The 24670-nt window shown below is 52.1% G+C and overlaps 7 protein-coding genes across 7 annotated transcripts; 3 read left to right on the forward strand and 4 right to left on the reverse strand.

Annotated features, from left to right (window-relative positions):
* Positions 1-19: 19 nt before the first annotated feature.
* On the reverse strand, positions 20-824 carry ACET3X_004242 (uncharacterized protein; the record flags this gene model as incomplete). The annotated part of the gene is made up of 2 exons (XM_069450425.1): positions 20-651; positions 710-824. 2 exons carry the CDS (start codon positions 822-824, stop codon positions 20-22), a joined length of 747 nt encoding a protein of 248 aa, XP_069308220.1.
* Positions 825-1185: 361 nt separating this feature from the next.
* ACET3X_004243 (uncharacterized protein) lies at positions 1186-2818 on the reverse strand. Its single transcript, XM_069450426.1, has 2 exons — positions 2169-2818; positions 1186-2116 (listed from the first exon to the last, which is right to left on the reverse strand). The coding sequence occupies exons 1-2, from the start codon at positions 2751-2753 to the stop codon at positions 1325-1327; spliced, it is 1377 nt and encodes a 458-aa protein (XP_069308221.1). The 5' UTR covers positions 2754-2818; the 3' UTR covers positions 1186-1324.
* A 5178-nt stretch (positions 2819-7996) lies between these two features.
* ACET3X_004244 (uncharacterized protein) lies at positions 7997-9347 on the forward strand. The gene is made up of 2 exons (XM_069450427.1): positions 7997-8461; positions 8509-9347. The coding sequence occupies exons 1-2, from the start codon at positions 8078-8080 to the stop codon at positions 9220-9222; spliced, it is 1098 nt and encodes a 365-aa protein (XP_069308222.1). The 5' UTR covers positions 7997-8077; the 3' UTR covers positions 9223-9347.
* Positions 9348-9643: 296 nt separating this feature from the next.
* On the reverse strand, positions 9644-11524 carry ACET3X_004245 (uncharacterized protein; the record flags this gene model as incomplete). Its single annotated transcript, XM_069450428.1, has 4 exons — positions 9644-9655; positions 9709-10252; positions 10314-11158; positions 11396-11524. The coding sequence occupies 4 exons, from the start codon at positions 11522-11524 to the stop codon at positions 9644-9646; spliced, it is 1530 nt and encodes a 509-aa protein (XP_069308223.1).
* A 622-nt stretch (positions 11525-12146) lies between these two features.
* Positions 12147-16247, reverse strand: ACET3X_004246 (uncharacterized protein). The gene is made up of 5 exons (XM_069450429.1): positions 15701-16247; positions 14826-15584; positions 14160-14771; positions 13728-14109; positions 12147-13675 (listed from the first exon to the last, which is right to left on the reverse strand). Exons 1-5 carry the CDS (start codon positions 15961-15963, stop codon positions 12782-12784), a joined length of 2910 nt encoding a protein of 969 aa, XP_069308224.1. The 5' UTR covers positions 15964-16247; the 3' UTR covers positions 12147-12781.
* Positions 16248-19641: 3394 nt separating this feature from the next.
* On the forward strand, positions 19642-21077 carry ACET3X_004247 (60S ribosomal protein uL13). Its single transcript, XM_069450430.1, has 5 exons — positions 19642-19725; positions 19856-19988; positions 20163-20216; positions 20305-20563; positions 20617-21077. Exons 1-5 carry the CDS (start codon positions 19702-19704, stop codon positions 20753-20755), a joined length of 609 nt encoding a protein of 202 aa, XP_069308225.1. The 5' UTR covers positions 19642-19701; the 3' UTR covers positions 20756-21077.
* Positions 21078-21286: 209 nt separating this feature from the next.
* ACET3X_004248 (uncharacterized protein) lies at positions 21287-24453 on the forward strand. Its single transcript, XM_069450431.1, has 3 exons — positions 21287-23002; positions 23075-23506; positions 23572-24453. The coding sequence occupies exons 1-2, from the start codon at positions 21553-21555 to the stop codon at positions 23386-23388; spliced, it is 1764 nt and encodes a 587-aa protein (XP_069308226.1). The 5' UTR covers positions 21287-21552; the 3' UTR covers positions 23389-23506; positions 23572-24453.
* The last annotated feature ends 217 nt before the right edge of the window (positions 24454-24670 follow it).

Consider the following 24670-nt stretch of genomic DNA (forward strand, 5'->3'; position numbering starts at 1 on the left):
CCTTCTTCCACATCGCGCATCAACTCTTACTAACAGCTTCCTCCACCTGCTTCTTTGCGTCTGTATTCTCTTCGTCGGCTTCTGCGCGTCCTGTGAATCCATGCTCTAGAATGTCGATGAGATCATCCAGCCGCTTGACGACGAGATCCGTATGCTGATGCTCAGCAAGGTGTTTGTTCACATCGTTGACCAGCAACACAGTCGCCGCGCCAGCACGGTAACCCGCCGTCATATCGTCAATCGAGTCGCCCACCATGATCAAACTCTTTCCTCCGTCTTCGTGCATCCAGTCCTTTGCAATGTGCAGGATTCCCGCCGGATCAGGCTTTGGGGGCCTGAACTCTCGCGTCACAACAGGGCTGAATTTCCATGTCGGTAGAAAGGTGCTAAGGAGATGGGTGACGGGCGCATCGAAGTTGCGTGTGCAGATGGCCTTTTTGATGCCACGAGAATCTAGGTACTCCATAAGCTCCACAAGCCCGGCTTGCGGCTGCTGCGACTTCATTGCCGTGCGCTCAATGTTGCGAATCTTTTCTTGTGCCTCTTCTTGCTCATTTTCGGGCAGTGAGTAGATGTGGTCCAGAATGTCCGTTGGCTTCTCGATCCCCAGCGCTGACCGCATCTCGGCGAACATGTAGTTTTGTGGTAAACCTTTTTGAGCAGATCAGTGCATGGGCCTTTGCATTGCGCACGACTTTGGAAAACGTACATAATGTGCCGTCGACATCAAAGACGATTCCTTTCAACGCCGGCCTCTCATCTCCATCTATCCTTTTCGCGGGATCCAACGGTGCGAACCGCCGCGGTCGCACAGGCTGCGACATGCTGTTCACAAATCTTGTCGCAGGTGAGCAGATGCGAACACGGTTGAGTCTGGATGGCTTGCAGTGGTTCCTGAGATGATTGGTACAGCGGAACATAATGACATTCATGTTGGTGGGGTTTGTGCAGCCAGGTGTTGCTTACTTCGGAAGTGGGCCCGATCACAGCCGCACTTTCCTCACATCTAGCTGGCAGGGATGACGTCGTGATGCGGGATTGCGATTAGGTTCGAATGGACCCATCACATCTTGCTCTTCCCCGTCATACACCCTCCATCAGACCTCAGTCACTTCAGTGGAAACGAATCCATCACTTGCGCATCACGATATCCTTGCAGTAGTTCATTTGGCCAGTTGCTCGTGGGTTTGCATCACATACATCTCTTGTGTTAGGCACTTGCGAAAATAGTGCAATCAGAATGAGTTTCTAAAATACGGTTGTAAAGAGAAAAAAATTATCGGCCGGCCTCGGGTTGCCTGACTGAAGATGCCGGACGCACTATCTAAAAGGTAATGGTAATGGTCGTGTTGGCCGCGGGGCGGATGTTGTAGTACTTCGACTGGGGGTAGTAAAGGTTGTTCCGGTTCTGCCTGAAGTTGGCCTCACCACCAAGCTTGTTGACAACAGTGGCGACGATGCTCTTGTCATCAGTGACAGGGAAGTCACCGGATGACTCCCACCACCAAGCGCCACCGAGGCCTTCCTTCATAAGGTAGTCGGTCTTCCAAGAAGCGACCTTGGGTGTGTCGAAGGTGACCATCTGCTTGCTCACTGGGTCCCAGCTCCAGGCGGCCAGAGTCTCCTTGTCGTGGTATACCTTGCTGCCATTCACGGGAAGAACCTTGTAGTCGAGAGTACCAGGCTCCCAGGTACCGTCACCGGATCCGTTGAACTTCTGGCCCAAACCACGTTGTTCCTTGCTCAGGTCGACGACGTTGGCGAAAGAGCGGCCGTAAAGAGGCATGCCGAGCTGGATCTTCCTGGGCGAAGCAACGTTGGCCTTGTAGTAGTCGATGGCCTGCTTAGTGTTGAAGGGAACAAAATCATTAACGATAACATCCCATCCGTTTGTAGCCCTGGGGTTCTTGGAGCTGGGGTAAACGTTGCTAAGGTGACCAGTGAAGTTGGAGAAGCCAGGACCCTGGTAGTCAAAAGCCATCAGGTTCCAGTTGTCAACGTATGGGTCCATCTCGGCAACAGGCATGACTTCGTAGCGCGAAGGACCGGCAGGGGCAGAAATACCAAGGTCGAAGTGGTAACCCGCCGCGTTGACTATCGCGTACTCATCGAACGCCTGAAGATGCGTTAGTTTGGAAACGGAAAAAGTGTGGATGATGAATACATACCCTACGGCAGCGTTGCAGGGTATCAACCAAGTTAGCACCATCGGTCTCATCCTCTGGGTACTCCCAGTCAATGTCGATACCGTCGATTCCCAGATCCTTGATGAGCTCGAGAGAGCTGTCACAGAACTTCTGGCGGCCCGCCTCAGTGGACAGAGCGGGCTTGAAGTTGGTCCTGTAGCTCCAGCCACCAACCGAGAGGATGATCTTGAGGTTGCGGTTCTGCTGCTTGAGCTTAAACAGCTGGTTGAAGTTGCCAAGCAGTTGGGTGCTGTTGGTGGCAACGTCTCCTGGGTAGCCGAACTGAATATCAGCCCATTCATCAGTGAGGAAGACTTCGCCAGTCTGGTTGTTCACATTGGCGAAGCCGTAGTTGATTTTGGTCAACTTGTCGGCTGGGAGATCGGTGACGAAGTGCTGGCGTCCGTAGATGGCCCAGTTAACGTAGAAGATTCCAGACTGGTACTTCGCGCCACTACCATAGCTCTCGAAATCACGTAGGTGAGCGTGCTTGTGGCTGTGAATGGCCGGGGCAGCCTGGGCCAAGGAGGCCAAAGAGAAAAGAGCGGCAGCGTTTGAGACACGCATATCGAAATGAGAGGACGGCTAGTAGCCAAAAAATCGAAGAGGTTGAAAGGAAACTTGCAGGATGTGCGAGTGATGATTGAAGCAATGGTGACGAACTCGTGGCTCTTACATACTTGTCATATTGGCCATCGCCCTATAGCTGATGGTCTTTCGTCGGTGTCCAAGCCGTAAAGCTTAACATTTGGCCGCGAAGCTGGCTTGAAACAGCGAATAGTTTCTTACTCTGGCACACGCCAACCATTTTCCAAGCCCATCTTTCGTAGTGCTCCCCGGACGTATACGGACCGAAGCGTTGATGTTTCTGGGGCGTGGGTAATTTAACCAAGTCCAAGCGCTGAGTTTATTTGCTAGTGTATCGAAGTCGGTCCTTCCATGGCTTCTTCGTTTCATCTAGAGTGTCCTTTGATTTTCAACAGCGGCGCCCGTCGCATCCGATTGCTGCCCTGATCCAAACATGACACTTCGATCGGAGTTCGCCAGCATGTCGCCGCAGGGCTGACATTGAAGATGGACGCCACGTGCGGACGCGCAACCGACGTTTGAGCCTTGATGGTTTTTAGCCTAGCGCGGCGAACCAATTCTCTTCGCCTCTGGGCCTGCAGATCGAGCTACCGAGTACCTAAGCTGATGACAAAACTACCGTGCCTGGTACCTTGAAAGGGGAAGCCGTTGATGACGGTATGACAATCGCCCGATCGTCTGATACAAATGCCGTACGAACCCACCTCTTCGACGCGCGGTCGATCTCCCGGCTTTATTTCGATGCTTACATACTCTTCCGGTACTTCCATCTCGAACCCGTTTACAGCAGCGTCTGCGAACTGTACGCATTAAAGACCTGTTCGTTCCCGTCTGCCGCGGGAGAACTATCGGCAGCGAGCTGCAGCGAGTACCGAAATACGGCCTGACCCCAGCAAGCCCTTGGCGGAACCACTCGGACGGCAAATAATTCATTACTGGTAAGAGAAGAGGTCCTTGCAAGTCGAACGTATTGTTCAGGACAGCTTCAGGAGCTAGACGACAACAGCTGCTAACCTTTGGCACATGAACCGCACCCAGGTACGTCGAGAGGTGGCCAGACTAGACCATAGCACGCATGTGTTCTCATTCGACTACAATTCTGTACTTTGTGAGGTAGATCTACTAATGCCGCACCGCGCAACTTGAGTTCCATGAGTCATTTCTACTTACCTGAACCTCCTAGTCATCGCGCTCGGCCCTGATAAGCATCATCGCTGACGTCGATCTTTCTGAAGTTGCAAGTGGCTTGGTAACACAGCCAGACCGTGCCACATTTGACATACTGAGCAAATGTTCCGTCATCTTCGTCATCTCTCGTGGTGAGATCGCGTTCGTTGCATGCGAAATGAAAGAAAAAATGAACATGAGCATTTGTTTTGTAACCCTCGGCCGCATGTCGCGAAATGGTTTTGTCTTTTTGGATACTTGAACTTTTCCAACTCAAGCATCCAGATATGCTGAGATCTGTTATGGATTGGTCTTAGACAAAGAGATAAGACGTGCTCAAACTCAACACATTCATTTCACGTTGGCGTATGGGTCGCATACGATGGTACCGCGAGGAGGGCCTGACAAACAAACACGACTTGAGTAAACGGCCACGAGCATGTTGGTCGGACATTGAGCTGGATACATTCCACTCTCCATTCGAAACGTGGAAATTGCATGGGCAGAATGGCATGGTCGTCCTGTTGGCTCTTCGCTCGGCATGGAGCGAGGTAATTGAGTCTCAAGGTCCAAAGATTGGAGATGCGTTTTTGATCGCGGCCACAATGAATTCACGGCTTCAAGACTTTTAGAGGGCTTTGTGCCATCCACTCTTGTCAGCGAAAGGAATGATATAATCAGCTCAGCTGAGCGCGATCTGACCATACCAGGAGTAGGTTGCATACCGAATTCCCAGCATGGATACAGCATTTCCCAGTCTATAGCCGATAGACGGCAAACCAAAATTTATGAAAAGCAAAGGCACATTGGTGCAGGGACTGATTGAAGGTTTGATCATGGTGTTAGACATCGGCCATGTGCTTGACAGTCTCAAACCGCTTGTTGGTCTCGAATAGGTGAGGCTGGACTTGTCAAAGAGCTTGGTAAGGAAACAATATCCACCTCTGGGGATTTGCTGTTCCTCTACTCACCTCTCAACGCCGCACACGCTCTACGGGTTTCTGGCCATAGTGTTTTCTTCGCAGTGTGCCTACTCGAGGGTCTATACCGACACCAGTGGCTCGGCTACTCTTCTGTTGAGAACTTTGTGCAAGGCCTCTTTGAACAGCGAAAGTGATTCAGATTCCCGATGACCCAACCGCAACCCTTCCACGCCGCTGTCCAGATACCTCCTAGCCTTGTCGGGCGTGTCGCTACAGATCGAGTCGCGTGTCGTCGCCATACCCGAATACTGGAAGAGAGACCACAAGAGGCTAGAACATCAACCAGAAAACTCAGGTATCAATGTGATATGCTGAATACTCTTCTTTCGGCGTGTGCGCAGACAGAACCCTTCGCGGAGCGGGAGGATGCTGTCAAACTTGTGCAGAAATTTGTAGTTTTGGCGAAAAGGTTGAAAAGTTCAAAGGCAGTCGCGCTATCGCTTGGAACTGCGGATAGCGTAGAGACCGCAGCTTCGACAGCCGAAGAGAAGGTCGCTTCAAGGAAAAACCCGTCGCCTGAGCTGGCATGTAGTTTGCTCAATTGTCCCACGTCAGAGTCCACTCAGGAGGACTTTTTGCACCCTCTTCCGGTTGCGCTTCTTGCATTCAAGTTAGGCGGCCCGGTCAATGCAGCCTTTACCGCACACCAACACGAATGGAGAGTTCCGGGCGAAAAGACACGGGATACGCCAAATTTCTATAGTGAGGGCGACTCTGGTAGCATGCTTGAGCATTTGCGAATCACGGTCGTGTGGGAAACGCGCGACGGTGAAGCAGCCAGTCCATCAGGCAAGCACACCGTGTTCCTGACAGGCGATGCCACGCCTCGACCGCTAGTAGCATTGAAGACGCAAGAGGATGCGGTTGGTTCACCAGTTACCATACTCTACGACTGTGGGCACGCGGCCTTGTACTATGACTGCGATGATCCGGATGTTGTACGCAAGAGCATCAGCGCAGACCTGCACCTAAATACCATCTCGGATGAAGATATCCAGCTCTTGGGTGGCTCACCCAGTGATTCGTTGCAAGGAAAACTATCTCTGACAGGATTGATAACTACTTTTCCCACGGCCAAGTATGCCACACAATTCCACAATTTTCTTTTCGACAGTTCCACACTCAATACCATTCTCGCAACATTAGCAGCGCTTGATGTACAGCCAGCAGCACCTATACCGGATAATGAGCAGTGTCTATTAGAAGAACAGTTCGAGAGGTACAAGAAGGACAATTGGGCTCATGTACCTCTGGAGGTAAAGATAATGGAAACTGACGTGTGTCTGGAAGGCACATATCCTACAGCAGCCGGCTTTCTAGATGGTGTTGTCCTCAAGGCACGTCGTGACATTCATCTACCTGTCGGAGTAAATCTGTTTCCACAATCTCCTGCGGATGGGAACTCGGAGGGGGCGAGAAAGTTGATCCGAGACCTGCCCAAAGACCTGGTCTCGACTCGACTAGCGTACTACGCATCAGCTCTTGTAGACTCTACGTACACCATCCGAGACCTGATTCCGACTGCGGAGTTGCACAAACTGGCAAAGTTGCTAGAGCGTCGCTGCCTCGAGCTCATCGGCATAGGTTTCATAGATGATGAATCTCGACTTTCGTGCATGGCGGCCCTGGCATGTGCCTTTGGAAACGCAGTCGATGGGCTCAAAGAAGTGCAGATTGTAGCAGAGCCATGGGTCGAAGGCTTGGATCTACAAGTCTATCGAACACATTGCTTGTACCTCTTCTGGTGCGCCGGTAAGTGTTTATGTACGAACTGTATATGAGACATGTACTGACTTTGTACATGTGCCTTCAGACTGGTTCGTGTGCTACACCATAAAGCCTGTAACGGGGGCTTTCATGACCATGGACGCAGACGCGGCTATAGCATGTGCGCGGGATATGGGAAGAGAGGTGCATCGGATAGCGACAGTATTCTTGCGCAACTGGATGGCCTGGGGTCTATTCGTAGAATACTTGCCACAAGGAGGCTTCTTCGTCCGGCAGCCGTGAGGACGGCTTTGGCGGCGATTATTCATGGTCACTGGAGCGGTGTAAATTTTAGGGGTAGATCCGAGATTGACGGCTATGCCTAATTCCTTTCTTGCCGTGTTGTCCGGATCCGCGGGCTGTGAGCTTGACAGATGACATTACGGGCCGTATTGCAAGCTGGGTGTGGCTAACGATTATTTTCAACATAGGTACATGAAGCCCTCTGTAGTGAAGGGGTGTTCCAGCATGCACGTAGTGAGGGAGAGTTGATTCAACGGCGGGATCTCGTTGTTGCTTTCGGTGACGGGATGCTAGCCGGGCGCTAATTTTACTTCGCTTCTGGAAACGGCTCCAGAGGTCATGCGGCTGTCCTTTCCACCTCCAACTATTCTCCGTAAATGAATCCTGCACATCGCTCCAATCGCGTGGCTGCTCCACCAAGTGGCTGGAGACATTCCATCAATCAGCTGCAGGTACCATTGCCGTATGTCGCATATCCGCAATGGCGTTTGACACGATGGCGCCACACGACAGCGGCGCCACGCGTCTAGACCAGCTGTGGGACCGTTTCGTTTCACCACTGATCTGGCACGACTCGACATCAACATCGCATATTGGCCCACAAGAGTTCCCACGATGCAAAAGTTTGAGTCTCGGGAGAACCACATGCTTGGTCGCAACAAGTATGCTTGGCCAGCCTTACAGAAATGGCAACCGAAGTGATGGAAAATCCTTCCCAGTTTGCGCCAGCCCATACGTACACGATACCATCAAATCGTGGCGTCGTTTCATTCATATGAAGCGGAGCAACCTGTGCCGTGGATCCACCTGTTACAAGCAGCCAAAATATCCGCGCAGGAGCCATCTGCTTGGTGCCCTCATTTCTCAGACACCCTTGAACTTCTGCAGTGACAAGCCTTGCCCAGCAATGACAAGCTTCGGAGCATTCGAGCTTGACTACGAGTCGTGTGTGAATCCTCCCATGGTCCCACCTATCCCACCTATCACTACCCACCACCGTCGTCGACGCTCTTGTATAAAGGCCTGGTGCTGTCACCCCTCTAGAGCTTCATCAAGTCACTCATTCATTCATTCCTTCATTCACTTCTCACACAACAACCTTACATTCATTTCCAAAGTCACTCTTTCTACACCACAATCATCATGGTTGCCTTCGCACTTACCTCTCTCCTGCTCAGCGCTGGTGCGCTCGTCTCTGCTGCTCCTTCGAGCCTCGACACTCGTGCAAGCTGCACATTCTCCGATGCTGCTGCCGCCATCAAGGGCAAGGCTTCTTGCACTGCCATTGTCATCAAGGACATGACAGTTCCAGCAGGAACCACTCTTGACTTGACAAAGCTCAAGTCTGGTACCACTGTTACCTTCCAGGGCACCACCACATTCGGCTACAAGGAGTGGGAGGGTCCCCTCATCTCGGTTTCTGGAACCAACATCAAGGTCGTTGGTGCTGCTGGTCACGTCATTAACGGAAACGGTGCAAAGTGGTGGGATGGCAAGGGTACCAACGGTGGCAAGAAGAAGCCCAAGGTATGTTGAATCTGCGTCTCCTATTTAGCTTTTACTGATTCAGCAAGTTCTTCTACGCTCACTCCATGACCTCGTCCTCCATCACTGGACTCAACGTTAAGAACACCCCTGTTCAAGGTTTCTCCGTCAACGGCGCCAAGGACCTCACCCTCGACAAGATCACCATCGACAACACTGCTGGTGATGTGACCAACGGTGGCCACAACACCGACGCCTTCGACGTTGGCAGCTCCACTGGTGTTTACATCACCAATGCCAACATCAAGAACCAAGATGACTGCTTGGCTGTCAACTCCGGTACCGACATCCACTTCACTGGCGGTACCTGCTCTGGCGGTCACGGTATCTCCATCGGCTCTGTTGGCGGTCGCAGCGACAATGTCGTCAAGAACGTCGTCATCTCCGACAGCACTATTGTCAACTCTGACAACGGTGTCCGCATCAAGACCGTCTCTGGCGCCACTGGTTCCGTCTCTGGCGTCACCTACAAGAACATCACCCTCAAGAACATTGCCAAGTACGGTATCGTCATTCAGCAAGACTACGAGAACGGCTCCCCCACTGGCAAGCCTACCACTGGAGTTCCCATCACTGGCCTCACCGTTCAGAACGTCAAGGGTACTGTCGCTGCCAAGGGTACTAACGTTTACATCCTTTGCGGCAAGGGTAGCTGCTCCAACTGGACCTGGTCCGGCAACAGCGTCACTAGTGGAAAGAAGAGCACCAGCTGCTCCGGTATTCCTACCGGTGCTTCTTGCTAAACGTTAGCGTGAGAATTAGGGTATAATGTGAAGCATCATGGGGTAATGTTTAGGAGTGGCTGGTAGGGCCTGTGGCCCTTCCCTTTTCTACTGTATCTATTTTTCTACCGTATATATCAGTCTATCATAGCAGCTTATGCTGCTCTGCAAATGCTGGTTCCTCATTCATTGTGCAAAAAAAAAAAGCATGATCGCTTTCACGGTTGACTAATGTTTGGAACAAGGCCAAAATGATGTACATTACGGTGGACGTTTTCTAGAATGGGTGCAGATGGGAGCGTTGATCTCATTATCTCTCATGTTGTCTTAAAAACAGGCTATCGACACCATGACTCTTGGATTTTACTTATGATCGCTGTCCTTCGTCTGGATCACTTCTTCCATCTATGCCCTAGGCGGCAGCACTGTAGGCACCGGCGGCCTACTCGTCGTCCTAGGCAGCTCCGGTACAGCAGTAGTAGGCACGCATGCACATGCGCTACTGACCTTTGCTACCACATCTTCCCCAGCACATGCTTGCCTCGCAAAGTCCGGAACAACATGTACGTCATCGATCAACCTCTGCGTGAAGTTACCGCAGAATTCCTGCGAAGCCTCCAGTCTACCCTCAACATTTGCTGTACGCATTGACGTGAGGCAGGAGTCGGCCTTGCAAACCGCCGGCTTCGCACACTCCTTACTAGTCATCTTGACGACGAAACTACCGCGCTCAATGGTGTGGACGAAGATGAAACCACTTTTGAAATTTGCGTAGCTGGACCAGGAGCCCAGGAAAGCTACCGTGCCGCCGCCTTCGTTCTCATCGTCTTCAGGATATATGTCAAAGAAGCCTGCTTCGCAAATGCTGTCGCCGCTTGGATCTTGTGTGATTGAGTGGACGTCCAGAACGTTCAATCCGTTTCCGTAGTTTGATTGGTATAGATAGTTGCCGACAATATATTGGTTGTGGTCGATGCTTCGGCGTTTTCCTTCATAGTTTCCAGAGTAGAATGGGTTTTCCAAGTCCCTGATGTCGAAGATGTGGGTTGTACTAGATGTGAGTGTATCAGGTCAGTCTATGTCTCATATACAGTCCGTAGAAGGTCACTTACGGCAGACCCTGAGTCATGGGTCCAACGCGAGCGTCGCGCTCGTCGAATTCGTCATCAAGGAAGATGTATTCTTGCCAGGACGCATTGTTGACAACGCCCTGATGGACGTACTCTGCTCCGGGGTATGTGGTGCGGGAGATGATATTGGTGGTGTTGCCAGCTTTGTCAGTCACGTCGTAAATAGTAAGCGTATCTTCGTTGTAGCCATAGCAGATATCGCGTCCGTAGTATTTTGTGTCCGGCCCGCGGTAAACGATACATTCGGCGTCATGCACGTAGCCATCTGCGGCTGCGCAGCCAGGGCTTGTGGGGTTACTCGGGTCACTCATGTCGATGTAGATTAGACCTCCGCGACATGGCAAGTCACCACGGACACGAATCGTCTCATTACCGCCGACGGAACCGACTGCTACGGCGTAGTTGAGCTCTTCGTTGACGACAATGTTGTGGGTTCGGCCAACTGGGAGGGCATTCCAGTCATTGCTCAGCCCCCAATGACCAGTCAGATCCTCTTGAGTGAAGTTCACCGGCTCACTCCCATCAAGATCCAGCAGCTTCTTCATGTCAAAAATCTGAACACCGTGCTTGATGGCCTCGCTACCAATGACGGCATAATCCCTCATCACGCGAATTTCGCGCCAGCGGGATCCGATAGGGTCATAGGGTGGAAGACGACCGAGATAGATGAGTTTGCCTTCACTGCTAATCTCCGCAAAGGCTGTGCCGTCAAATTGGCCGATTGCTACAAACTCGCGTCCATCTTCGGAAGTCCAGCCCCAGGAAGATGACCCTTGGCCTTGAGAGCTGCCGAGGAGGGAATGTGGGAGGAAATGGTAGAGGTCGATCTTCGCATGTCAGCAAATTGGGGAACGTTCCAGCATCGAGGAGACCAACATTATGGCACTTGAATGTGTTGTTGAAGTCGCCAGGGATTGCAGCAGCAAAACCATTCTCACACGACGTATAACCAAGTTCGGGATATCGGGTACTATCCATTTCTCCGGAAGCCATTTCAGCATCCCATTGCGCCTAGCCGTGTTAGTTAAGAAACAGTAGCATCGATTGCAGTAAGGAACGCGTACCGTCTTCATTGCCATGATCCTCGCATGCACCGTGCCATCCGCATATTCTTCCGCAGTGCCCAAGGCAGCAGCATTGCTCAAACCGATCAAGGCAGAGCCAATGATCGACAGCGAAGATACCTGAACCATGGCTACAGCGACACTCAATCAAGCTGGTCGTGTGAGGGATACCTAGACATCTTCCGTCCCAGACTCTCCATACCTTCATATACTCTTTACTCATCTTCCTACGGATAACCCAGCAGCCGATATCCTCCTTGGTCCTGCAACTCCACTTACTACCACATCTGACAAACCTGCTAAATCCCTCGGCTAATGCCCAGCTAGGGTTCAAAAGACCCTAGTCCGTCAGGACCGATGCCCCGGTTAAGAAGGTCGCTAGATACGATTGCTTGGACAGAGTACGCCTGCTTGGTGACCAAGACCCCAGTTGTCGGTAAATTCTACTACACGCTGCATTCTGGATTCCCATTGGTTGGAACAAGCGCTTGGCCCACGTTGCGCGATACTTGGCGGTCATCGGCGCCGAAGGTAATGTCTAGGCACGGCCTTAGAAGTCTTGACCGGTTTGCTTTACCCCGCTCCGCCCGGTACAGCGGTGGCTAGCTGTCATTGAGGCTCTTCGGTCCCTTGCCTGCCCCAGCTCGGTCATTCTTTTGTTCACTTTGCTGTGTCGTGATTTGTCGTGATTTGTCGTGATACAGTCAATGTTTACTGGGTTGGGCACATGTGATTAGAAAGAATATGCCATACAGTTGTCTATGTTAGCTTCGAGATCTATGTGCTATGCGTGATACGCTAGTATCTGCTTGATCAATTTGGAAATCTGATGCGTAACTTGTTACTTTATCAGACAGGACGAGCGTGGCCCTCCGACTCGGCTTTCCCCCACTCAAGAAGCACTCTTGCAATGTGCTCGACTTAGACTCGCAGCCGCGAACTCTATTGTATGTTCAAAAAGCTTAGCTTCTCGAACGCCCCTTCGAAAACGAGATCTTGAACAACAAAGCAATGGAAAGCAACGCTAAAATGCATTGGACAGGTCGCGATCGTAGCGAACTGAAGAGTCAAAGCTACGTCAGTGAGGCTCTGTCCTCACCCTACGCATACCGTTGGGAAACACTTAACTCATCGGTGCCAGCCGGTTGACAATGGGGTATAATGCTTTTGGTAGACTCGCAAACGCCGTGTGAAACCCTAAGGAGATCAAGGAAAAACTTGGCCGTTATTTTGGTATGAATTAAAGGCGGGAGGGTGAACAAAATGGTATCCGTATTCGGAGCTGGTACAGGTCGGCAATATCGGGTCTTAAACGCTCTCCGCCAATACTTGTATCAGCGGGAAACCTTGAGATCTTCTTATTGCTTTGCTTTGCGTTTCGACACACTAGCGCCAGCCAGTTTGACTAAACTGTTGAGTGCCGAGGGACCTTGCATCGTTCATGTTCAGCGCAGGGTCCACGAAAGACTGCGACCAATCCTCTTGGTGCATCAGTTCATCGAACGGCATGTTATTTGATGTTTGCATTGGTATGCCGTGCTGGGGTGGATAGCCGCGGTATTGCTGGGCACCTTGCATCATGTACATGGGCATCGAGGTAAAGATCTGGGCTTCGCTTTCCATGTGTCGAGCTGATGGATGAGGCATGCTAGTAGGGGCGAACATGGCAGGATGTCCTTTCATATCCATGCTAGTTGGAAGCGGAGTAGGGTGGCCGCTCACAGGAGTGCCAGTGCTGCGATCATATGCTTGAGGGTGTTTGTTCTCGAAGGCAGTCATTGGCTGATTTGGATAGGCAAGCGGGTCGGCAGAGGGAAACATCATAGTCGAGATGTCTGCGATCGGAACATTGAGACCCGAGGGGTCTGCCAGGGGGTTGCCTGAGCTTGTCGGACCGAAAGCGGAGGAAGTTGGTTGCGAATCGTGGATAGGAGCCAAACCAAAGCTTGGCAGACTATCATTGGAAGATGTGGGCGTGAGGCCTGGTACACCGTCGAAAAGGTTCGGGTTTGAGACTGAGTGTACAGGATACGAAGAACCCAGGCCGAGGCCACCGAAATCAGGGTTATGGGATTCGAATGACTGTGTCTGACCGGCAGTTTTGAGGTGGGGGATACTGTCGGGATAGGTGCTCGCACGTCGTGGGCCTGCAGCATTGTTTTGAGCGAAAAAAGTAGGACGGGCTCCTAGAGAATGTGGCGAACTTCCTTGTCGGCGTTTCCTTGAAGCAATGATCTCTCCACCATGCTTGATTGATTCGGGAAGACGCTCAAACATGCCCTGTGAAATGTGGTTAGCTCTGTTACGTGTATGTGGTTGAAGATGTACCTACCTTCAGCGCAGCGCTGCACCTATCTGCTGCCAGGCTTCTCTTAGCAAAGTAAGCCAAGACTTCTTTGCCTTCAACAGCATCCCGCAGAAGCTCGAAGCTAGTGGAGCTTGTCGGATTTTCCAAGACAAAATACAGGATGGATACGATTGCGAAAAAAGTCGTGTACATGGAAAACCAATATGCTCCAGCCAGATGACCCCGTTTACGCATCTCTGTCGAAATGTGAATTATGTTACGTGAAACATTGACGCATGCGGAAGCGCAGGCAAATGCCCGTTGGTCAACTGTGTTGACATTATATGATTGCGAAACGTAGTGCAGGAATGGCCGGTAGAGCAGAAGTTGAGCATGTCCGAATGCCATGCGAAGAAGCTGTTGAACTCTGATACAGATATTAATAACCATGACAGTCTACGGCGACGGCCGACTTACCTTTTGATGATTGGTGGGGCATCGCCGCCAGGCTTGAGCGCAGCAGGCAACTCATCGAGCCATCTCGCTAGATCCTGTTCGATTTCGCGAATTTTGGAATAACCCACGGAGTAGGTTACGGAGTTCTTTGCGCCTGATTGTGTTCCCTTGATTGGATACACGTACTTGCAGATCTTGTTCAGAGTTTGCACGAGGCGGGTGTGGGCGTTGAAAGCTGCCATGACTGAGATGCTCCCTTCAGGCATGGGCAGAATTTCTGTCTCGGTAATATACTCGTCATCCACCTCGGTTGGCCACTCTTGGTCAATGTCCTCATCATCCAGAAACCGCGGCAAACCAAGCATTGCTCCCACATACGTGTCCATCCTTCGAATTACCCAGAAAATTCGTTTGCGCGTTTCCGCCTCGATAGGGTTGAACTTGACATTGAAAGATCGATGCAAGCCCATGCGCAGAGCTGAGCGTAGAGCAACGCCGATATATGCATAGCACGTGCTGAGCTTCGCAGATGATTGCAAAAACTGAATCATGAAAATGATGGCTTGCAGCGAAGTAAGGTCTCTGCAGTCAGTAATGTCCAGAAGCTGGCGTGAAGCTTTGAAGTATTTGAGTCTGGGCCACGTTAGCATCTGCAAAAAGTGTACGTCTGGGGAATGTGGTGCATACCCCTCGTCAGTGAGCACGTCATAGCTTGCTACATCAGTCGCTATGTCATTCTCTGAGTATAGTTTGCCCAGGGCCAAGACGGAATAGAATAGAGGCAGGAAGCTGGTCTCGGCAGTACCGTAATCTTCAGGAGAGAGTTGATAGAGGCGGTCCATCTGCTTGTAAAAGGTAGGAAGATGAACAACGCGCAGCATAGCGCTGTACTGGATTATGGCACTGTCACAGAGGAGGCGTGCATTGGCCTGGCTGGGTAGAGGCACGTTGACCGCTCCTGCAGTTGATCCAGTGATGGATAGGGAACTAGGAGATGGCGGTTCATGGGACATGTTTCGGTGGCGGAGAGACGGCGACTCGTCAGACGGGATTTGGAACATATCATCAAATTGTCTTAGACCCCTCAGGAAGCTGAGTCCTGAGGAATGCCCCTGGTAATCCCAATTACCCTCCTCGTCCAGATCAAGCTGGCCAGTGGCTTTGACCATGGCCTCAAGATGAGAATCAGGCTGTTCGTCGCTGTGAACCGGTCCTTGATGGTGGGGGATCCGGGGGTCTACAGGCATCACTAGAGGCCGCGGAGCGGGCTGTGGCAGCTGTGGCAGCAGGCCATTCTGAAGGTGGGCGTCAATGGCCGGGTCATTCAAATCGACCGTTGGCAGGACAACGTGAAGCAGCGCTTTTGCACGTTTGAGCTGGCTCTCCAGAGCCTCGATGTACTGGGGAGTTGCATTGCGGCGACGATTTGAGGGCTGATCATAAGTACTGGTAAAGTGTCAATTACAGATGTTGCAGATTACTTGCCGGCAGACTGGGTATTTACCATTCTACAGAAGGTTAGCATGTGTTTTAATGTGGCCGATATCAAGGCAGCGGGGCACATACCATAGCTGTAGATTGTGCAGTGGGTGCATGGCTGCTTGCCATCACATTTGATCTTCTTGCGTCGACATTCGTCGCAAGCACGCGTCACACGACGCCGCTTCTGAGGTTGTGGTTTCGGTGCCTGATCATCGCCTACGTCATTGTTTTCCGAGTTTTCCTCGCCAAACTCAGAGACGTCTTCTTGGTGATTGTCGAAGGGGCCCGAGCGGCCCGCGTCTGCTGCAAGGCTCTCAGTTGTTGTGAGGGCCGGAGAAGTCATGGGTGTCGGGAGGGAGAATGTGGCCAGCTGTGGCTGGAGGGGGGAACGCTGCGCCTAAGAGCAAAAGTGGTGGATGCTCGTGACAGGGGTGTGAAGACGGCGGAGAGGCTTGTGGATCAAGGATTAGAGTTGGGCTAGCACCGTCGCATGGCACCGTCCCGCCCTTTTGCACGCCGGAATCGAATCGTTGGATCCCGCCGAGGCGTCCGCTTTTCACTTCTCACCTGTAGGCCAAGCCCAGTTCTGGTGCATTGTCGACTGCCCCAAGACTTCATAAAACGTCGTCGACAGGTTTTGCTCAGGCAGCATGCACACCGCTTCCTGCCTAGCCCCACCTCCCGACGTTCCCATTCACAGACACCAGAACCGCCAAGTCGTCCAGCACAGCAGCGCTGACCTCCAACCCTGTGGCGTCATACCGCTGCTGGCTGCAATCGGTGCAGCGCCTATGGCTTGAGACGCCTGGTGGGGGGTCCTGCTGAGACGCCACCCACGCCACCCAAGCTGTTGTACTGTAGGGCCCTGCGTCCAAGCGAAGCCGAGCCTTATCCATGGCTTTTTGCACACCAAACCCGCATTACTCGTGTGATCCGCCAATCCGTCGCAACTTGCTTGTTCCCCGATATTCCTCGTGCGCTCTAAAGCCTCTCAATCGAGAAACGATCAGCCACAGCCAAACTTGGTTCCGTCATACAGCCAAGCGAGGACAACTGCTCACCCCAGCCCTGGGCTGTCTCGGGCTTTCGTCCATGGCGAGCTACCGAAAGCCTGTCTCCCCGCTCGCACCAGCCTTGCGCGACAGATCTTAGCGCCGGATAAACTCGCCATGAACGTGACAGCGTGGCTTGACTGCGGCTGGTGACCCTTGCCGTTGCCTGCTGCACACCGGCGAGCAAACATGAGAAACAGAATTCCGCCTTGCCGTGGACCATTTTCCAAACAAGAACGTGCATGCAACGTGGTTGGTCTATGGAGCAACCCATCTGTCACCAAGACCCCGTCGATGGAAACAAAGATCCTGCAATTCTCCCAATTTTCGATTGTCAGTTGGTCACCACCACCGATTTGCTTGAGCGCTTGGTGGGGCCGGCTACCGCTTCAGTTTCCCCATGAATACATTCTGCTAAGAGAATGAGCGTATTGGACCCGCCGAGTACAATCCTTCGAGATACCAAGTATCCTGAAAGCGCAGACTCTGCTCTAGCAGTAGCGATTTCTGCAGTTGCTCCCGGTAGCATGTCGGCTGATTCACAAATACCCGTCTGCGATGCTTGTCCATCGCGTCACTCACCACATGTCCGTATAGGCAGTATGGGGATTCCCTTTCCTGCCGGAGATACCAACAATGCAGCCATGGCCTACCGAGGTCCCTTGGCATTACTATGCTTCCAATTATGGACGCTCATACGTTGGTAATGGGAACACCCTACGCGTTTTAGTGGTGCTTATCTTGAGCCACACGTGCCGAGTTCCGGGTGACTCAGCGACTCGCTTCGAGCAACTCAATTTCGCCCAGTATTATGCAAGTCACCTCAAGTTTAATCCAAATGCCGTTCTGCTGGTCAGGCCCTAGCCACAGCACTAGCCACATGGCCAAGACCAAACACGTACGACTTCTCCTGCATCTACTCACATGGTTCAACAGAAATGAGCCAAGCAATCTCAGGAGTGGCGCAAGAATTAGTGCGACGTCTGGCCAAGTTATGGCGCAGTCTTGTGAGACGTGGCTGAAAAGCCCCTAAGAGAAATTGTGTGCATGATGCCAAGCAGAATGTGTCTGGGGTCTGCTTCGTGATCCATCAAGGTGTGGCGCATGACGCAAACTGTTGTTGCGATGCAGACCACGGTGATTAGCTCCCGCGTGAGCAAATGCTGGCAGTTCGTGTGTGCGGGCTCATATGTAAAACAACCTAACAGCAACCTGGCCGACCGCCGGTCGTTCATGCTTGGTGGTTGGAGCGCTAGAATTCGAAGCAAATGTCGTGTTGCGAATCCTTAGAATATGCGATTGCCTAGGGACTTTGAGATGTGACGTTCACTGCAGATCTGGACAGTTCGTTCGATCGGCAATACAAGCTTCGTGTCCGTAATAAGACCGCCACCGAAACTCTTTAGATTAACGATCAGCGCAATGTGTAATCTGATGGTAATCCTGGGAGAAAATTCTGTACACTTGCTACGTCTGACACTACCAATAAGATCCACGCTGCCGAACACTGTAGCTCATGCAAGCCTCAGACCTACGTTGGTTCTGTTCTGCTCGCGAATCCGGCTTCGGCCAAACTGGGCGAGCCCTAAGCTCCATCAGTGAAACGTCTCTTCTACGCAGTGACGTAGTCGATGATCTCAATCCGGTGACCAGGTCAGCTCCAGTGCTCCGGCTTGGTGCTATAGCCATGTCGACTAAAGTGTTAGTCGATATGGAGAATTCTGGACTCTGAGCGGGGTCCCAAGCATAGGCTCAGTGTAGCCATATACAATGACGATTATGAAAGGATCTGGGACTAAAACATAGTATTTTTTACGCGAGTTTGTAGATGTATCAATGAGCCCGGAAGTAGAAGGCTAGGCTCCAGCTATTGTCTGACCATACTCTTGGTGATGCATGTATAACTATCTTGACCGAACGTTCAGAGTAGAGTTGTTGGGAAGCAAAGGAGAGAGTGGTCCCGGTGGTCACCGCAGAGGCTGAAAAAGTCCTCGAAAGGCGCGGGAGTGGTAACTGCAACATTCATCCCTAGCATGGAAAATAGAGCAGCATGGGTATTACACACCAGCTTGGGATCGCACGGCTATCACCAGCTGGCTGTAGGAATCTTGGCCTACATGTAAAACTGCTTCTTCTTTGTATGCCAGAAAGAGCTCGTGCCTTGAAAGATCAAGAGGCAAGTGCAGATGCGCAGAAAGACGCCGGGAGCTGTCGCGCGTACCCTGGGTGCACAGAAGATTTATATGGAGACTTGGTACACGTCTGTCCCTGGTCGTGGGGGAAACAGCTCGAGAATCACGTGTGAGGGACCGAGCGCGACCGTTCTTGTGAGTCTAGAAGTGATACCTCGACGTTCTAGGAGACTTTGTTGCAAAGTAGAGCGTGGCAGTACAGCTGTTTTTGCTCAAGGCTGCAGCGACCAGGTACCACAGAGGAGACTGGAAGAGGTGGATGAAGTTGTGCGTGCCGAGGATGGGTATGATGCGACGGAAACTCGATGCAGCACTACCTAAGCAGGCGCGGGCAATCATGCGATACTGCCGCCAGTTGCCTGAGATGTACATGCGCGACAAGACTATCTGGTTGAATGGCAGAAACTGCTGAAGGCTCGGGCAAGTCTGGTGGAGTCTGTAGACTGTTCTCGTGTGGAACAGTAACGGATCTCACAGCGAGATGGAGTCGTGCAATCGAAGTGCTAAGCCGCCTGTGTTGGAGCTGCAACGACTGGTCGCCATGGCCATGGTATCTAGGCTGTCTTGGTCGTTTGGCACGAAACCTTCCCGATACCCACGACAGCTCAGGACAACAACAAAAACAACCATGTTTTCATGGGGCGAGCTGCTGCCGTGCGAAGCGTCGTGATGTGCAGCAGCGGCGGTGCGTGGTGTTGGACATGGCAGTCACGCTAACGGGTCCGTGCACCACAAAGTCGAATATTGAATTCGCTTAGTCCTGAGCCACCTGGAATTCGCATCTCTCGAGCTCTCCCTCACGACAACTAACCTCACAGCACACCGGAGTCGAGCAAAATGTCGACCTTCGAACCCGTCATTGTACGTACGCCCCGACAGACGCAACCCGACATGCCCAGTCCTGGCCTCTGCAGTCCGCCGCGGGGCCAGCCTCCAACTCCGTCAACAACACGCATTCTTCCAGGGAACGTCTCGCTGACAGCGCACGCAGGTCATCGACGGCAAGGGCCACTTGCTCGGTCGCCTCGCCAGCACCGTCGCCAAGCAGCTCCTCAACGGCCAGAAGATCGTTGTTGTACGATGCGAGGCCCTCAACATCTCGGGCGAGTTCTTCCGCGCAAAGTGTACGTACACCCACCGAACGGGCGAGCGAGACAAGGAGCAAGCCATGGAGTGCAATTGGGAGTATGGAGGCTACAGGGAGACGATGTGGTCGACAATACGCACCTTGCTTGCTCTCTCGCCGAGCGCTCTCGGGACATGTTTGTGGAGAGACGGCAACTGACAGGGCGATACAGTGAAGTACTCTGCTTTCCTGCGCAAGCAGACCCGTTACAACCCCACTCGCGGTGGTACGTCTTCCCGTCCATGCATTGCGCATTCGCAGTCGAAGCTCGAATGTGTGACCTGCCACGGCACGTATGCTGATCCATGCTCCAGGTCCCTTCCACTTCCGCGCTCCCTCCAAGATGTTCTGGCGAACCGTCCGTGGTATGATTCCTCACAAGACTCCCCGCGGTAAGGCCGCCATGGAGCGCTTGAAGACCTTCGAGGGTGTCCCCGCCCCCTACGACAAGAAGAAGCGCGTCGTTGTTCCCCAGGCCCTGAGGGTACTGAGGCTCAAGCCCGGACGCAAGTACTGCACCGTCGGCCGTCTCGGTCACGAGTTTGGCTGGAAGTACCAGGACGTCGTTGCCCGGTATGTCACATGCACGAATACCAGGCAGTTCAAAATTGCTAATTCACATGCAGTCTCGAGGAGCGCAGGAAGGTCAAGGGTGCCGCCTACTACGAGCGCAAGAAGGCTGTCCGACGGCAGTTGGCCGAGGCCAAGAAGACGGCCAACGTCGACTCCAAGGTCCAGCAGGAGCTCACATCCCTCGGATACTAGAAATCGGCAGTCGATGAACAGTGTCGGTTTCAGTTTCGGTGACGTGGTTCGGCGTGGATTGCATTGGGCTCATGGGATGTTTATTTCCTCTACTATACTCCGACCATTCGAAAGGGTGTCCAGGCTAAAAGAGCACATCAATACCAGGGTGCTTACGTGTTCATGGGTCTCTTCGCGGTCGGTCTGCTGTGTCTTCAGGTACTCTTCCGGCTAGAAGCAATACGAAATGAAAAATCCCAGCTGATGTAAAGCATGGTGACGGCGTTGAGCGTTCAGCAATAGACTTGTGGTTATGGCAATTGACTTACAATTCCCCTTGAGAGCAAAACATGCACATTGCCGTGTCCGTCCACGTGAAACAGTATCTGGCATCGCACTCGCACTCGCCATTCGCATCCGATCCGACACGCCCGGGAGGATGGACAAGGTAGCCAGCCTTACTGGACGGCTAACCTCGGCTGTGACGTACCGCAACGGAACCGGAACCCTTCCCCGGATTTCCCCAACCTGAGGCTACAAGACATGCATCGGATTGCGTCCAGGCAGTGGCCCGCTGTAGAAAGGAGCTGCGACATATTTCTTCTTCCTTTCCCTACCCCTGTTTGAAGTGCGCTTGTGAATCTTTGACCGCTCAAGACCTCGGACAACTCTCGCATCTCGTCCCGTAGCGGAGTTACTCCGCACGCTTGCGTCTATACCTTCAGCTTAGCCTGGACCGTTCTGTAGATCGATATTTCTCTTACGTGTATATAAGCTGTCGTTGAACTCATACACCACTAGATTGCCGTGCAGGTACAATGGAAGGGGCTAAAGACCGTCTAAAGCAACTCGCGTCGCACTTCACCTCAGCGAACCCTGTCCCCGGGCCTCCACCTATCCACCCTGGCGACAGCCACGAATACCATCACCGACACAACTTCCACACCCTCAGCCCAACATGGTTCCTCTGGCGCGCGGCGCAAATCGAGCCCGACGCGACGGCCATATACCACAAGACAGCAAACAACAAGATCCTACGACGCTCCTACGCTGAAGCTGCGGATCGCGCACGAGGGCTGGCATACTACCTGAGGAAACATGGATACAAGAGAGTCGGTATACTGTCGACAAATACTCCAGCATTCTTGGAGAGCATCTTTGGTATCGCAGCGGCAGGAGGTGTTAATGTCGCGATCAATTATCGGTTGAAGCACGATGACATCAGCTACATCTTCCAGCACTCGGACGTTGATATGATTATCGCGGATGCCGAGTTTGTGGGATTGTTGGACGAATATAAGAAAGAAAGACCAAACGTACCGGTATTGATTGATACTGATACGGACGCGACCGAAGGCGAGCTCTCAGGCCCTTTCGACGACGCAGTACTCGAGGGACTGAACTACGATATCGAACAGGGAGGCAAGGGCTGGGCAGATCTAGAGGCGCAAGCAAAGGACGAGGAGGATGTCATGGCACTTGCATACACCAGCGGAACAACGGCACGGCCAAAGGGAGTCGAATACACGCACCGCGGCGTCTACCTCGCTGCAATGGGCAATGTCATCGAATCCGGGCTAAACTATCACACAGGCCGCGCAAAGTATCTCTGGACTCTTCCCATGTTCCATGCCACCGGCTGGACCTTCCCATGGGCCGTGACCGCTGTGCGAGGAACACACTACTGTCTTCGCAAGATTGATTACCCAGAGATCTGGCGCCTACTCAAGGAGGAAGGTATCACACATTTCAACGCTGCGCCTACGGTCAACACCCTCCTCTGCGCGGCAAAAGAAGCAGAACGTTTGCCCCAATCAGTCAGAGTGACTGTAGCGGCAAGTCCACCAAGTGCCTGGCTCTTCGAACAGATGTCAAATCTGAACTTGAACCCTGTACACGTCTATGGCCTCACGGAAACTTACGGTCCAATCACAAAAGGGTACCATATGCCTGAATGGGACGTGCTTCCTGAGAAAGTAAAGTACAATCGTATGGCACGACAGGGCCATGGTTTCATTGTGGGCAAAGCGACGCGGGTCATCAAGACAGAGCAGCCAGAGGGTGTTCTTGTCAACGTAGCAAGAAATGGGGAAGAGATAGGTGAAGTCATCTTCGAGGGCAATATCTGCGCGAAGGGGTACTACAAGGATGCCGAGGCAACGCGCAAGTTGTGGGAAGGTGGCTGGTTGCATACAGGCGATCTGGCGGTTTGGCATCCAGATGGCGCGATTCAGATTTTGGATCGGGCGAAGGATATTATCATTAGTGGTAAGTTCTTGTATCTCCTGACATCGCCCTGCAATTCCTTTTGAAACGATATACTGACGGCACATTCCGCAGGCGGTGAAAACATATCGAGTGTAGCTCTCGAAGCCATGCTGTCTACTCATCCCTCTATCCTCGAAGTTGGTGTGTGCGCCGTTCCTGATTCGCACTGGGGCGAGCGACCCAAGGCTTTTGTTACCACGAAAGACGGGACGAACAGCGAAACTTTGGGCCAAGAAGTGATACAATGGGCCAAGGAGAACAGTAACATCAGTCGCTTTATGGTACCCAGAGAGGTTGTGGTTGTGAAGGAGCTGCCCAAGACAAGTACGGGCAAGATTCAGAAGAACGTTCTGAGGGAGTGGGCGAAGAAGGGCAGTGTCGAGTAGACTTGGTTCAACAGATGTACCGTGTCTATCTGCGATATTTGCCATCGACGTGTACGCTCCGCAACGCATATGAGAACGTGCGAAAGCGGTTTGAATTGGAAAGCAATCGATGTCGGAGGTGTGTCAAAGATATATAGAAGGTCAGCCTTGCGAGATGAGAGCTAATTCCAACACCACGCTCAGTTGTCGTTGGCTAAATAACAGTGATACAAGATATCTTCCAACGATGAATCAACTTTTTCCCTCGTGGAAACGAACAAGATGCTATATGGCAGCGAGTTTCTATACTTTCGCAACGTTGTGTCCGACGAGCTGGCTACCGACAACCACGAAGCTAGAGGCGCAGAAACAGCAGCCACAGCATATGCTAATGCGTAAATTCCCACACGACTGTTAATATCTGGTCAAGCAGTGAAGGGTGGAAGGTACAGTAAAGAAACCAGAACATTCGCAGGCCTCTCACAGCACCCACCCATTTACCCCAACAAACACGACGTCAAACCAAGCCTGCGCCGCCATGAACACAAGGACCCAACTTGGTGTCCAAAATCCCTCGTACCACATCTTGTATGCCTGCCACATCACCATGTGAGCTATTGCAAGTACTAATTTCCCCACAATTGCAATGCTAATTGTGATCTTCCTCCGCAGCACAGAGCCGCGATCATCGTCGATAGCGATGGCGATGAGATAGCCGAACCAAAAACATGTCGATATGACGAGAGAGATGGAAGCAAAGTATGGGAGAAGAGGTGCGGAGCCATTTGGCGTTGAATCAAACTGTATCATGTCAATTAGTAGACTCTAGAGGTTGGAAGTAGTACTAGAGTCGTACTTACAAGATCTGTTGCCCAGAGAGTAGCGAAAATGGCACTGATAAAGAAAACGGGTGCACATATGGTGTCCGTCAATGCACACGAGGCATAAGTGTGCTTTCCAACGAAATGATATTCGTTGGAGCGAGCGCGCTGCGTCGCTGCGCCGTAGGATGGAAGAAGAGGATTGTTTGACATGATACAAAGCACTTTTTGTCGATAAACAGCAGGAGCAGAATGTTTACACAGGAGGTGAGTGTTGGAGCCAGAGAAGAGAAGGTGGGGTAATCGGAGAGTGGTGGTACAGCTGAGTAAGGCTCAGCCTGACTGTGCCACTTTGTTATATCTAACAAGCGGCCTCTCTCATCTACGCGATGTTTAAACGGCTAAGAATCAGGTACTCTGTGCACAGCATGAACGCGGATGTAGATTGCTATGATGATCGATCTAGCCACAACTACAAAACA

This window comes from Alternaria dauci, chromosome 3 (assembly GCF_042100115.1).
Source record: "Alternaria dauci strain A2016 chromosome 3, whole genome shotgun sequence".
NCBI classification, from domain to species: Eukaryota; Fungi; Ascomycota; class Dothideomycetes; order Pleosporales; family Pleosporaceae; genus Alternaria; species Alternaria dauci.

What these genes read in the sequence shown, in the direction of transcription:
- ACET3X_004243 (XM_069450426.1), bottom strand. Translation starts at nt 2,753, where the DNA reads ATGCGTGTCTCAAACGCTGCCGCTCTTTTCTCTTTGGCCTCCTTGGCC. An exon ending in CCCTGCAACGCTGCCGTAGG is followed by an intron (nt 2,117 to 2,168) that starts GTATGTATTCAT and finishes ACGCATCTTCAG; the next exon opens with GCGTTCGATGAGTACGCGAT.
- ACET3X_004244 (XM_069450427.1), top strand. Translation starts at nt 8,078, where the DNA reads ATGGTTGCCTTCGCACTTACCTCTCTCCTGCTCAGCGCTGGTGCGCTC. An exon ending in GTGGCAAGAAGAAGCCCAAG is followed by an intron (nt 8,462 to 8,508) that starts GTATGTTGAATC and finishes TGATTCAGCAAG; the next exon opens with TTCTTCTACGCTCACTCCAT.
- ACET3X_004246 (XM_069450429.1), bottom strand. Translation starts at nt 15,963, where the DNA reads ATGACTTCTCCGGCCCTCACAACAACTGAGAGCCTTGCAGCAGACGCG. An exon ending in ACAATCTACAGCTATGGTAT is followed by an intron (nt 15,585 to 15,700) that starts GTGCCCCGCTGC and finishes ACACTTTACCAG; the next exon opens with TACTTATGATCAGCCCTCAA. An exon ending in GGTGCAGCGCTGCGCTGAAG is followed by an intron (nt 13,676 to 13,727) that starts GTAGGTACATCT and finishes CACATTTCACAG; the next exon opens with GGCATGTTTGAGCGTCTTCC.
- ACET3X_004247 (XM_069450430.1), top strand. Translation starts at nt 19,702, where the DNA reads ATGTCGACCTTCGAACCCGTCATT. An exon ending in TTACAACCCCACTCGCGGTG is followed by an intron (nt 20,217 to 20,304) that starts GTACGTCTTCCC and finishes TCCATGCTCCAG; the next exon opens with GTCCCTTCCACTTCCGCGCT. An exon ending in TACCAGGACGTCGTTGCCCG is followed by an intron (nt 20,564 to 20,616) that starts GTATGTCACATG and finishes ATTCACATGCAG; the next exon opens with TCTCGAGGAGCGCAGGAAGG.
- ACET3X_004248 (XM_069450431.1), top strand. Translation starts at nt 21,553, where the DNA reads ATGGAAGGGGCTAAAGACCGTCTAAAGCAACTCGCGTCGCACTTCACC. An exon ending in GAAGGATATTATCATTAGTG is followed by an intron (nt 23,003 to 23,074) that starts GTAAGTTCTTGT and finishes CACATTCCGCAG; the next exon opens with GCGGTGAAAACATATCGAGT.